General features: G+C 38.1%; 1 protein-coding gene across 6 annotated transcripts in view; it reads right to left on the bottom strand.

Moving 5' to 3' along the window:
- Nucleotides 1–14,061, bottom strand: part of cep112 (centrosomal protein 112) — a 177,916-nt gene that overhangs the window by 73,700 nt on the left and 90,155 nt on the right. For all 6 annotated transcript variants that reach the window (XM_052552539.1, XM_052552544.1, XM_052552541.1 and 3 more), the window contains 2 exons: nt 8,131–8,238; nt 3,289–3,471 (listed from right to left, as the gene is read on the bottom strand). In XM_052552539.1, the coding sequence (XP_052408499.1) occupies nt 3,289–3,471; nt 8,131–8,238 (291 nt within the window). The remainder of the gene's footprint in view (nt 1–3,288; nt 3,472–8,130; nt 8,239–14,061) is intronic.

Genomic DNA, 14,061 nt, shown 5'->3' with positions numbered 1-14,061 from the left:
ACCATAACTCCTTCCAGGACAGCCAGAAACCTAGGAGTTGTGATCGATCATCAGTTAAGCTTCATAGACCATATTGCTACAATGACCCGGTCCTTCAGATTTGCCTTATACAACATTAGGAAAGATTAGACCCTTCCTGTCACCGCAAGCCACACAACTTCTTGTCCAAGCTCCTGTTCTCTCCAGACTGGACTATTGTAATGCTCTCCTGCCGGGCCTTCCTGCATGTACTGTCAAGCATCTGCAAATGATCCAGAATGCAGCAGCGAGAGTTGTTTTCAATGAGCCCAAAAAAACTCATGTTACTCCTCTCCTCATCAGGTTACACTGGTTACCAGTAGCCGCGCGGATCAATTTCAAGGTACTGATGCTTGCCTACAAGACGACCACTGGCACTGCACCAACATACCTAAACTCACTAGTTCAATCTTATGCGCCCTCCAGAAGCTTGCGTTCTGCAAGTCAATGACGCCTTGCGGTGCCATCCCAAAGAGGTTCAAAATCACTCTCACTGACCTTTTCCTGGACTGTGCCAAGCTGGTACTATGACCTCCCAATCTCAATTCGAACAGTCAATTCGAGTCTTTAGCCATCTTCCAAAAACATCTAAAGACACATCTTTGTCGCCAGCACTTGACCAAATAATACTAGCAATTACCTTTTCTTTCTATTCTAAAAAAAAAAAAAAAAAAAAAAAAAATATATATATAACTATGTGCACTGTGCTACACTAACTGAGACTTTTCATGGCACGTATACTGTTGTTCTTCCTTGGTCTGATTGCTTCTATTGCTCTCATTTGTCAGTTGCTTTGGATAGAAGCATCTGCTAAATGATTAAATGTAAATGCAAATGTAAATGTTTTTCAATCTCCCACCATGCCTCAGTCTAACAGCATGAGCATTGCCTACTGGCACTGCTGGTTGATGTTTTGGATACATTTTCAATCTTTCAATCAATCTTCTATTACAGAGAACAAAACTGCCCATTGTGCTTTGCACAGACTTCCCGGGAGTTTTTATTAATTATTGTCATTCCTTAGCTATCTGTACAGTTGTGAAATGAAGATCATGATTTTTTTTGGCCAAATTTGTTTGTGGTATAGACAAGGACTGTTAACAACATCACTATGTCTGTTTTAAAGCTATGCTGCAATGACACGGCTCAGAGTTTTGAGCAGCTCAGTTCACAGTAAACGCTTTCCAGGTGCTCCAAGTTTGGATCACTTATAAAGCACACCAACTAAACTTTATTTTTACATTTCAAACTTTTCTTGTGGACAGAAAATTATAGCATTTTACCAGCTGTTGTTGTCAACTATGCAGAAGCTTCCAGTTTTTCTTGCGGCTGTATTGTCAAGCCATGCTGCATGAAACTGAATAAATAAAGACATAACTGTACAGAATTTTTGCACTTCAAAATAAAACTCATTCAATATAACAACTGGCATTCAGCTCTTGTTTTGGGCTTGTGGCCATAACACTCATTTTCAAGTAGCTTTATTTCTATATTTATTTTTTGGTAGCTGTTATGACACCATATAAAAGCACAAATTATATCAGAGTCTGCTCTTATAAAATTGTAAGTAATTTTAACAATCAAAATAGGTATGGTTTTGGGTGGGGGGGGGGGGGGGGGGGGTTGCACCATCACTTGGGTATCTAAATGTTGAGGTAAAAAAATAAATAAATAATAATTATTATTTGTTAGAGCACTGTATAAAAAGCATTAGCGTTCATCGGGTCTTTATCTATCAATATTTTTGCAAATATTTCCCGGGATCTTTTCCAGTCCATTGGTTTCACTCTTCGTGAGTTGGAGGGGGTTATTTGGAATGGAGATTTTTTTGGGGCCATAGAGGGTTTGATATACTCTTGGGCAAAACTGCATCTATGAATTGCAGAAGACATTCGCCAAACCACAAACCTCTTCCTTTATGTGCCAACTAACTACTCAGTACATGATGGAGGACATTGAGACATGAATACTCAACAACTCTTGGTTTTGTTTCATGACACTTATGTAGTGGTGAGTATACATGATAATACACATTGATTTACTGACAGCTTTTGTTTCAAGTTTTATCTAGTATTTAATTATAATTTATTTTTTGTAAAAAAAAAAAATGTGTATAACTATTGATAAACACTTTTGAAAGTAATTGATCACTGATACAAAACAACTAACAGCCAGCGCTAAAGTAAAACTAACGGAAGCAAATACATTTGCTGAGCAAGAAAATATCTTTCACTCAAAACAGACCCAATCCCCACCAATTATAGATCACATCATAAGTAGATCAATATTATCAACAAATGTTACCAATACATTTTCGCCAAAAAAATAAATAAAATAAATTATATATATATATATACTGTATATATATACTGTATATATATGTCTGGATTGGAGTGTCTCAGCGTGGAGTGATATGTCCTCTAGAGCACCAATACCTCTGAGCTTGTTTCTCTTGCTAGCAGCCAATAAATATGGTCTAGCCATGCTGACAATTTACATTTAATCTTGGAGTTTGACAAGTCCAATGAATCCACAGTTGGGGGCTAGACTATCAAATGGCTTCCCACCGGGATCTCATGATAGCCAGGCTGGAGAGGCAAGCGGCGAACAGGGAACTTGGCACAACAGGGAACAGAAATCCGCTGATTACCAAAATGGATGTTTTATGGCTAAAGAGCTCATTAATACTCTTTAAATGACATACGTCTGTTCTAGTAGTTTGAGATATTAGAGCATAGCACTTATTAGCAGATAAATGCTACCTACGCCACAGCGACAAAACCAGAACTCAGTGGTGGTGCAGCGATACTACTAAACCCAATATAAACAACCCAAGAAAATTAGAATGCACCCTACGGTTTACAATAAGAGGCCATAGCATCAATGGGTTGGGGAATTTACATCCTTCATCTGGCATCCTGTGGTTTCAGTCACTTTTTTCAATGAATTTTTAAGGAATTCTCCCAAGTGGAAAGTTGCACATAAAAATAACGCACAATAAGTTTCCATTTTAGAATTCTTCCTAATTAAATCCTTACTTTTTTCCCCACACGGTACAATAAAAACATGACAACAGTGTTCCGAAAAAGTATGCAAAATACTACATATTTTAAGTAACTTGTAAACGGTATTCTATGTAATGGAACATATTAAAATGCTATTATGAAATAAAATACACAGTGTAAAATAGCCATCACTTGTAACATTATCCTAATTAGAAAAAAAAAAAAAAAAAATAGTGAAGCGACGGAATAAGAAGGGACCCCCTACCTGAGCATCGCGCTTCCTCCACTCCTGGGTTTGCGTTTGCTGCTGGACCATGGCGGCCCTCGCATGCTTGTCCAAACTATCGATTTCCCGCTGGTGGTCCTGGACCAAGCTGTCCTTCTCAGCATTGTGTGTCTGGAGTAGGTGCGTCCGCTCCTGTTCATGCTGCAGTTTCAGTTCCACAATCTGATTGGACAACAAGGAGTAAGACTTCATCAGCGGAACATCCCTGTCGTCATGACAACTTGTGCATGGCTCAGCGAAGAAAAAAGTTAATATTTCCTTCAACATAAGAAACCTACGCAAGTTTTTGCATCACTATGATCTCATAATTTTTTTTATATACAATTAAATAAATAATAATAATTAAAGACAAGTAGGCAAGAAATTAATACATTAGCTGTTTTTTTTAATTTTACGTGTAATCCTATTTTATTCCAATAGAATGCTCAAAAAAGAAAGAAAGAAAAACACTTAAATCATTGATTACATTTATTCGAAATAATTAATGTCCATACAGTATGTCATGGTGGACTTACTGCAACTTTAATAACCACTTACTGTTACGTCTGAATCCTTATCCAAAGTGTTGCGCTTTGACAAAAATGGAAAATGAAGAGCCTTAAAAAATTCCAATCGGCCCGGCATCCCTGCTAACTTCTATTTCCAGAGAAAAATGCGGTCAGCATTGAAAGCAAGAAGGAAAATATTGAAAGAACACAAAAGCTAGCAGCGGCATTATCTCGCTGACTTGCACCTGCTGTGTGGAGAGCCGATCCTGGCAATGAGAGACAGTGCCAATGGTTCCCAAGGTCCGTTCCCACTCTCCTCCGGACGGGAGACGGTGACCTTGGCCGGTCCGGCCCCCATCTCCCAGCTAGCCTGCAGCGAGAGGCCTGGTCCCCACAGTTTTCAAGCTAATCCCCCAACATTGTGTGACTAGGCACCCTACCTGGCCTGCCAGCTAGAGGCTGCTGTGGTGCTATTGAGTGTAGGTGATGAATGGGAATTCAGCTTGTTTCACTCAGCCAATCAGGCACATGGCCACAAAAGACGCTTCAAACAGTCCCATGGTATTTCCAATTTCAGTGGATTTTGAAGAAGCTGAAGTAAGATTTGGTAAGAAGATTCCTCATCCTCCAGCTTTATCGATTTCTGTAGAGGAAGAGACGTGGATGCAAGCAGACATCTCTAATGGGGCAAAACCGAACAGCCAACAGAAAGAGCCTCAACTAATTGATCAGGGACTGCCAAAGTACGCAACCCTGCGGTTTTAAAGCAATAGGACAGATTTCTTCATAACACGCCATGCATTAATATGCTAACCCCGGGTAAACGGGCTGATTCTGAGGTCTCTGTTGGGAGGTACACTACAATCCAACCATCCAGTTTGCAATATATACATGTCATGACAGATGAATAGACCATGATCAGTGATTACCTTAGTTCAAAGCCCCATGTATATCTTGCTGTGATGGGTTAAACCTATCCCACAGCACTGGTTGGACAAGCGACAAAGCAAGGCTTTGGTTTTGACAATTCTGAGTTAATTTTTTTCGACGCAGGGTGAAAATCCACGCCAAATATATGGCGATATGACAGTGGGAAAGCGAAGGGTGGGGGAGAGATTGAAAACATTGAAACGTCACAGAAAAGGCTGCTGGGTGCCGGGCTCTTAAAGCGCCAGTGCTGAATGGCTGCTGTCACTGGGCAGATGTGATTAGCGCCCCTCCTAGAGCGCCAGTGTTGGGATCATGGAGCGGTGGCCGACTGAAGGAGGCTCCCTGGGGATAGAGTGCGGTATCAGAGAGGAGGGAAGCTTGGCGGCACTCAGTAGGGGTTCTGTTTGAAGAACGAGGAGTGGCGGAAAATATATTCTATTATTCAGAGTATTGAAACTCCAAAAATCATTGTCTCTATTTGTTTGTGTCTGGCTTTTTAGCGTAAGAAAACATGAAAATGAAAAAGAAAGATATATTATGAGATGGATAGTTTGGTTGATGTTGATTGATAGGATAGATTGCCATCTCCACAGTTGTGAGTGGGATGTTGTTGATGTCATATACTGCGCAACTTCCTACTCGTTGTGACCTCAGACATCAGCTCGGTGTCGGCACTCAAGCCGGCATGACGTCGAATGGTGAGGGGGTCAAAGAGAAACAACACTTCTATAGAAATGGACTCTTTTAAAGTCCCATTGATGGGAATCCTGGGGAATGTTTCTTTGTGTATGTTTCTTTGTGTATGAATGGCTAAAGTGACCCTCAGACCACAGTACTCTCATTAAACCAGTAAGAAACATCTCAGCTTGCTAACTTAAAGGTGTCATTCAACTAGATCTTTACGAACCTTCAAAAGGTTGATCTCAGAAGAAAAGATACTAATACATGCTTCCCAGTGATTCTTAAATGCTTGACAAATCAGTAAAATGTATTATTGAAATGCTGTAATGTTTTAATATTGTGTAGTCAATAAGTGAGTACAGGGGCCAAAGTGAGTTTCAGGCCAAAGTTATGAAGCATAGTTTAATGTAATACAATTATTTGCATTGTGATATTTTCAAGACAGTTGTGATATAAAATGATGTAAAAGTACTTCATTTAAATAATATATATTTTTCAGAATTAAGACACATTTCTTAAATTATGATAATGCACTTTAAGAAATGTCCTTCAAAATAGGGTCCAATGTGTTTGACTTTTCCATGTTTATGTTTCCATCGGGGTTAACCCATATTTTCAATTTCACATCGCATTGTGTTGTGTTTTGGGGTTAAAGGAAATGTCTATAAACTTAACGGATAATGTCCTGCCAAATAAACAAACAAACAAACAAATATACTTACATACATGGGCCTTTCAAAGTTTTATTTTCTTACAGTAGAGGATGTACTTAATTATCATGCAAAATATAAGCAAATATATTTCTTTGATTTTGGGATTAAAAATGACCTGGATGACTCTGGGGGAGTGACTTTACATTTTGAACATAACAAATCAATTTTGACACTCAAAGGTCTTGTCAGGGCTTGTTACCTTGGCAACCATATCTGGCACAGTTTCATTAAAATCGCTATTCTTTTATTTAATGATATGATCAGAGCAATTATAACGGATGCAACACGTGTGTTAAGAAGATGGGGGATAGTTGCTAAATTTGCTAATTGTCAGACCTATTATTATTATTATTATTATTATTATTATTATTATTTATTGTTGTTAGCCATATTTAACATTTAGCTCTAAAGAAGATAATAATAATATATATATATATGTGTGTGTGTGTGTGTGTGTGTGGTTACACTGTATTTTAGGGTTTTACAATGTAAATATACATTTAAGTACTGAGTAACATCTATTAACTACATGTACTACTTACTATATGGTAAGGGTTAGGATTATGGCTTGGTTTAGGGTTACTTGCATGTAATTATGCAGAATTTATAGTAATTACACTAGTAAGTAGTTAAAATAAAGTGTTACCATTTTTTGAGTGTGTGTGCATCATTTACTGATGTGATTCAGTTTATGGGACAGTGAAGTCTGAACAGTTTGAATAACAAAGATAGTTCTGAATAGGCCTGAATAGTTCCCTGGCACCAGATTTGGTTGTCTGGTGGTCACCCTCTAGTGGCTCCATCAGCAAGTTTTTTCAGCTTTTTCCTATCTACTACACACTTTTGCTCTAGAAAAATATTTGCCAATTGGAAATCTCAAGTTTTTGAGTAAATTAGCGATTGTGGTCTTTAGACCAAGCCTCACAATAACCTGCCTTCATGTTTTCAGTTATTCAAATACTAAACATAGCACTAACTTATTAATTTAAATATTTACTGGTTTTGATTACCACTATGATTATTTACCCTTAGTCAAATGAACAAAAGTCAACACTGTTTGACATGAAATTTAAAATGGAACATATCACATATCCCATTTTCTAAAAAGGCTACATGTTCCTGGTGTTACTGTGAATGATTAATCAATCTGACCATGAGGGTGGGAACAATAGGAGCAAGTTTCAATCACTTCCCAATTAACCACCTGTTTGCCGCTAGCTGTGAGAACCACAGGAGGTGGAGCACAAGGAGGTGCATTTTTGCCTGTTTTCCTCGCACAACCCTGTTCCCTGTCCTGAGCTAACCTAGCTACATAGCCACTAGCTTGAATTTTTGCCCTTTGATGATGGAGGAATATTGTAGAGTTGTTTGAGGTTTCATTGACTGATGAGGGTGTACTGTTTCATGTAAACACAAATATTTAAATATTATTTTGTGCTAATTAAAAGAAAAGTGTGCATAACATTAAATATTTTAAAGGGGTCATATGATGCTGATAGTTTTACTATCAGTTCAAGCCCGAAAGGGAAACAGTCACGTGACATACACAGTGATGAAGCTCGTATTTGTTTGCAGTACACAAGTCACAGACAGTTAAGACAGCTGACTCCAATGTGTATAGTTAGTCACACTGAAGGCCCGTTCACACCAAGAATGATAACTGTAAAGATAACGATATTAGCATCCACACCAGCGAGTGATATCGTCTGTTTATTCTAAGTGCACACTCGTCTGCTGCTGTAAATTCTTAAGCTCATGACATCAGGATTGAATCTGATTGGCTGTCAAAGTTTTTATCGTTCATCAACTGGAAAAAAACGTTCTGAAAGTGATTCCAATGATAAAGTTTCTCTGTGCCTTTATTGTTATAGTTGTTGTGTGGATGCTGCTATTCTTTAATATTGAGAACTATTTTTAGAACTAGATCTTTATCGTTATCTTTATAGTTATCATTCTTGGTGTGAATGGGGCTTTAATGCAATGTAAATGTATTTGAAGAAAAGTTTGACCTGCTGCTCATATCTTCGCTGCAGCTCCTCCAACTGGTAACTGAACTCTTTAGACTGCTTTTCTCGTAGAGACTTAGAGCGAATCAGATCGGCCTCTACTTTCTCCATCTGAAAGCAGAAAACACAATGAATAACAGTTAAGATATTGTTTATGAGAAGGGCACAACATTACCAAAGTGACGTTAGTGCTGGCTGAAATTAACATTGACACATTGATAATAATGATTCTAATTAGCAGAAAAATACACAAGGCAAAAATAAAATAATAATATCAAAATAGTTCATGTAAAAATGGATTGATACATTTTGTTTTATGTATATACTATTTTTTGGTATTATTTATTTTATTATATTAGTGCTGTGTGTGCTACCATGATAGTGTCTGTGTTTGACTCGGTGCACCCTCTATATATGAGTGCTGGTCATGTTTTATATTGTATTATACCATATATTATTATGTGGTTATGATAAAAATTTTTAGGTAATATATATGTACATATATATCAGAATAATGGATTCGGTCTCTTAGCTGGCTGAAGATACTCTACATTTAGCGTGTGCAAGTCAAGGCCATGTCCGATTATCCAGAGGACGTTCCTTTCTATGATGCTGTTACAAACAGATGAATGCAAATGGACAGCAAAAAAAGAGAAAGAGAGGGGGTGGCAGGAAAAGAGTGAGGAAGACTTTGATGTGGGCTGAATCTTGGACAGATGATGATCGCTGGAGACACAGGGTGGAAAGAGAAAGGTGAATCAGAAAGAACATGAGCAGGATGTGGGCAGCAGCTCTGAGTCCAGCGAGAGCTTAAGCATCCCCTAACGCTCGCCCACAACTACATGACCATTAGTCCATGTGTACACGTACACACACACACACACACACACACACACACACACACACACACACACACTCGCAGTCTGCCCAGTGTTATGCTCCAAAAGAACTCTACCCACACAGTGCCAACATGACTTAATGCAAGCCTGTTTAAAACTTCCTGTGGGAACCTCATTACTGATCGCACATAAGCACACAGAATAACAGAAAATATTGCTGGGCTCCATCAAATGCTGTATGTAGGGTATACAGCCTACAAACCTAGGCTACATTTCAGCAAAACTCAAAAAACAACAACATAGAATTCACTGAAGTTTCCAGCTAAAATTAACACTAGTGGGAGTACAACACCAACACATTTCATTTATTTTCATGCCAATTATGATTGCAGATTATTGATTTATAAAGATTTAAATGCACAATATTATGAACTGAATATACTTCTATCGTAGTCCATAAACTAATTAATTATAATGGCTGCATCACATAACCAGCTGCATGTGTATGGCTTTTCTGACACAGTAAACTTGCTTGATAGCACACCTGGTACACAATGCACTTGGGTACGAGTCTCAAGAAAAAGGAGCTCAAAGACTTGTAGAAGCAAGCTAAAATGGCTTTGTTGCTTGAGGAAATGTTTGCTTTTGTTAGCACTTATAGTTCAGGTTTAGTGTGGTGTCTAGAGTAAGTTAACAACTGAGCATTAACCTTTTAGTGCCACTCCCACTTCTTGATACGCCGTGATACATACAACAAATAGCTTAATGAATGTTTCTAGACTCCATATAAAATGTTGCATACTGAACTTGTTTTAAGTGCCACTCACTGGACGTTTCACTTTGGAAGTGTCAGGAAATGTGCAATAATCAACGTACAATCAAATGTCACCACAGGCACGTTTTTCATGAGACCCTGGGTGGATTCCAACTTATATATCTCTGAATTCCACCATCAAAGCATTGTGTGATTCTCAGAAGATGAAGCTTCTATCAACAGAAGTCTGCTGTCAAACAAACTGTGGAGGATAAACAATACTATGCACCTGGTTTAATGTACAGATGTATGAGAGGATCTCGACCAGAACGACATAGCATTACTGACAGATCCAATGGCATGTGTTTGGGATGGGACTGTTTGACTGACCAATGCTATTTGGTGACACAGAAAATATACACTTAAGCATTCTGATTGAGCATTTAGCATGCATAGTGTGTGTATACTGAGACTGTTTATCCTGTGTTCACTGTTCCAGTCCAAGGATCTTCTTTAGCTAGCATTTAGTGGAATGACATGAGACGAGTTTCTCTTCTGTTTTTCTGCATTAGTTCGTAAAAGTACTGATGACAGGACTGTGAGTCTTTTTGAAGAAAAGCAGATGGATGCAGCCTCCATTGCACATGTGCTAAGAATGGCTGTGGTGTGTTTGTGACTTTTACATGTCTCCATTAGCAAAGCAGTACCAGGACTGTGACAATAACTTTCACAAGAAATAAGCATTTAACAATTTAAGTAATAAATCTTTATATATTAAAAACATGACTAGTTGCTAAATCTCCAAGGTACATAAATTCTCATCTTCTGAGTGAAAGCAGGAAATAAGATAAAGCTGATTGATGTTACCCACCAGGGCTGTGTTTTCCAAAATAATCTATGATTGGAAAACACAGCCCATTGATTGGCCATTGATTTGGATTATTATTCATTTTTATTTATTTATTTTAATATGGTTTCTTTATAAAACCTGAACTAATGACTCATTCACAACAAGACTAGCAATATTTATAAAGAAAGTAAACCAAATCCATTTTGATTGGGTCATTTAGTTTTGAATGACGATCTGAATGATGAATATTGTTATCTGGAGGCTAAATAAGAGGCTTTTAACAGCTAGGTAACAATAGCATGAAAGTTTGGCTGTGCACACATTGGACACAGCTGTGGCAGTGAACCCGGGTGGCGCCGCAGCGGCCCGCTCCAGCATCTGTGCGCAGGATGTGATGTGAGGCTGCAGTCATGTGCACTGTGTTGATGGGACAGACTGAACACCGCTGTTTGGAAGGCTGGAACTGTTATGATGGAAATGGTGAATGTACAAACAGTCATACAGAATACATGTCAGGATGAGTTAATATTCCTGATGACTAACAATGGGATCTGTTTGCTCATCTAATACCAAGTCAGTGGCTGCTGTATCGAAGAAATGGATTCAAACACCGTAAAAGCTTTTCAACACAGCAGATGAGTCCAATAGAGATCCTCCGCAATCCTTTTTTGGCCTTTTTGACACTTAAGGTCAACACACCTTGTGAGTCAGATAACCCTGCAATGCCCACATGAGCACCACAGCCCCATGTACTGGATGTAGCACATGTGCTAACTATAAGTCATGCTGGACGCTTTACAATGACATGAATTGTCATCTGAGAGATGCTCGCTGCCCATATGGTGGAATGCAATGACATCCTGTGAGACTGAATGAGGGGACTGGATTGGATATGATTTATGATCCAGTCTGCAGTACTTATCGCTTGCTGTCTGGACTACTTGGAACAATCCACAGATCAAATAAACCCTGAGATGTCAGTGAAAGAATGTCTCAGATTCTCAGCCTCAAGAACACACATTTAGGCAGAAAGAGACTCTGACTGAATTGTGAGGCAACCAGTCACAGATTCTATACATGAAATATAGTCTGGGATACATTTGATGGTTTTATGTTTCATAAGAATGAGATTACCACTTAGAGAGTCTACTATGATTTTTTTTGTTAGATTCTTGAAAATGATGAGTTGCTAATAACGAGAATAGGATCAATGTGTGGCTTTGTTGTTGATAACAGCAAAACTCTAAAAAATATTCACACTTAAGTTCTAGGCCAATTCTCAATATTAACTAACTAATAACTACAGCATTTTGCCTCAATAAACTTCTAATGACTGCTTATTAATAGTTAGTAAAGAAGTTGTTAACTTTATGTATGGGGTCAGATTAAGGGTTTTAAAATATGGTAATGCAGAATAAGGAATTAATATGTGCTTTATAAGTAATAATAAACAGTCAATATGCTAATAATATGCACAATATTAAGCAATTAGTTAATTGTAAAAATTGGGAGAAGGCCAAACTTTGTCCAAAAAAAAAAAAAAAATCTTTTGATACAGCAAAATTTAAATTATGATAATTCCTATGTAAAATTAGGTCACACCTTATTTTAGGGTCCAATTCTCACTATTAACTAATCATTAACTATGACTTTTGCCTCAATTCACTCCTTATTTGCTGCTTATTAATAGTTTATAAGGTAGTTGTTAAGTTTAGGGTATTGGGTAGGATTATGGATGTCATGCATTATATGTACTTTATAAGCACTAATAAACAGCCAATATGTTAATAATAGACATGCTAATAAGCAACTAGTTATTATTGTGAATTGGACCCTATACTAAAGTGTTACCTAAAATTATTGTGCTATTCGATATATAACATAGACACATGCATTTGCTTACAACTCGGAAAGTTTTCATTTAGCTGAAAACCAAAACCAAATATAAAATCTAATAATATATTTTTTTTTCAACACTTACAAAGATAAACAACAATAAAGAGTGAATATTTTCAGTTGCTGAAATTTTGGTGCATTGCCACTAAATATCTTTCAAATGATATTATGCTTTAATATTAAGTGTCTATAACAACTATGTACTTATGCACTTATTGTGTGCATGGATGTTTTTACATTTTGTATATATATATATATATATATATATATATATATATACATATACCTTCCTCTAGCTACTTATGCAATTAATTACTTTAGTTACATCTATCGGTACACTGGCAACCCTACCCCTAAACCCTCCCTTAAACCTAACCAGGCCACTAAACCTGTCGTTTAACCCTCTGGGGACGGATTGGGCGGTACCGCCCAAAATGGCATACTTTTACAAATGTGTAGTTATCTCAAAAACTATTAATGCTAGAGAGATGCGTTTTTTTTTGCCGTCTTCCTCAGATTCCGCTGAAAACAGCGGTGTTCAGTTTGTATATTAAACACTTCCCTTATTGCGCAATACCACTGCGTAAACAGGCCAATGAAAACGATTGTGTTAGGCAGATTCAACACGCAACAGCCAATGGAAAAATTGCCGCTGGGAGGAGTCTTTTTCTAACCCAATCAGAGGAAGGTTATGTCTTCTAGCCTTTCAGAGGACTGCGTAGCTCTGCTGTAGCCTTGTAAAAGCTGGCTGGACTATAGTAAAAGACATGTAATCAATAAGCGTTCAGAGAATCAGCATCAGGGTGGAGAAAGCAGAAAGCGATCGGAGTGTTACAGAGAGCGATCGGAGTATTAGCGAGCACAAAGAGCTAAATTCGAGCGATCGGAGAATCCGCATCACGTGGAGAAAGCAGAAAGCGATCGGAGTGTTAGCGAGCACAAAGAGATAAATTCGAGAGAGATACAGCATTATTACAGAATTGTTTTATCAAAATGACAAGCAGTAAAAGATTTACGACAGAACAAGCTCTGGAACAATTACTGGAAAGGCCTGGAGTGTCAGGTATTGGTAAGGGAGGAACTCAGGTGCAGACAGGGATTCTCAAACAAAGGGTTTATTACAAAAAGGGGAAAACAAAACCCACGTGGGGGAAAACACGGAGCAAGGTAAAGACTAAATAACTAAAACAGGACTGGACTGACAAGATAAACAAGGACTCTAAATACTAACTATAAACACTCACGGTAATACAAGGACTTCAGCGGGTACAGCACAATCTCACACACAATCACAATTGTAGAACACAGTTGAGGTACAATCACAATGACAATGAACCGACGCAAGACAGAGCACACTAGGAGATCTAAATAGGGGTACTAATCAAGACACGACAGGTGTTACAGATAGGACAATCAAGACACGACTAGGTTAACAAGGGGGGCGGGGCAAGGGAACGAGACAACACAAGCACATGGCCCAAAGACAAGGCCATGCGCTTGTACACAAAACATGGGTCTGTCATGATCCTGCCTCAAGACTAGGAAAAATCAAGGACACGAGGGCAGAATCATGACAGAACCCCTCCCTTAAGGAG

The sequence above is a fragment of the Carassius gibelio genome, chromosome B3 (assembly GCF_023724105.1).
Source record: "Carassius gibelio isolate Cgi1373 ecotype wild population from Czech Republic chromosome B3, carGib1.2-hapl.c, whole genome shotgun sequence".
Lineage (NCBI taxonomy): Eukaryota > Metazoa > Chordata > Actinopteri > Cypriniformes > Cyprinidae > Carassius > Carassius gibelio.
The sequence above is the reverse complement of the archived record's forward strand: the minus strand, read 5'-3'. Positions and strand labels throughout refer to the sequence as shown.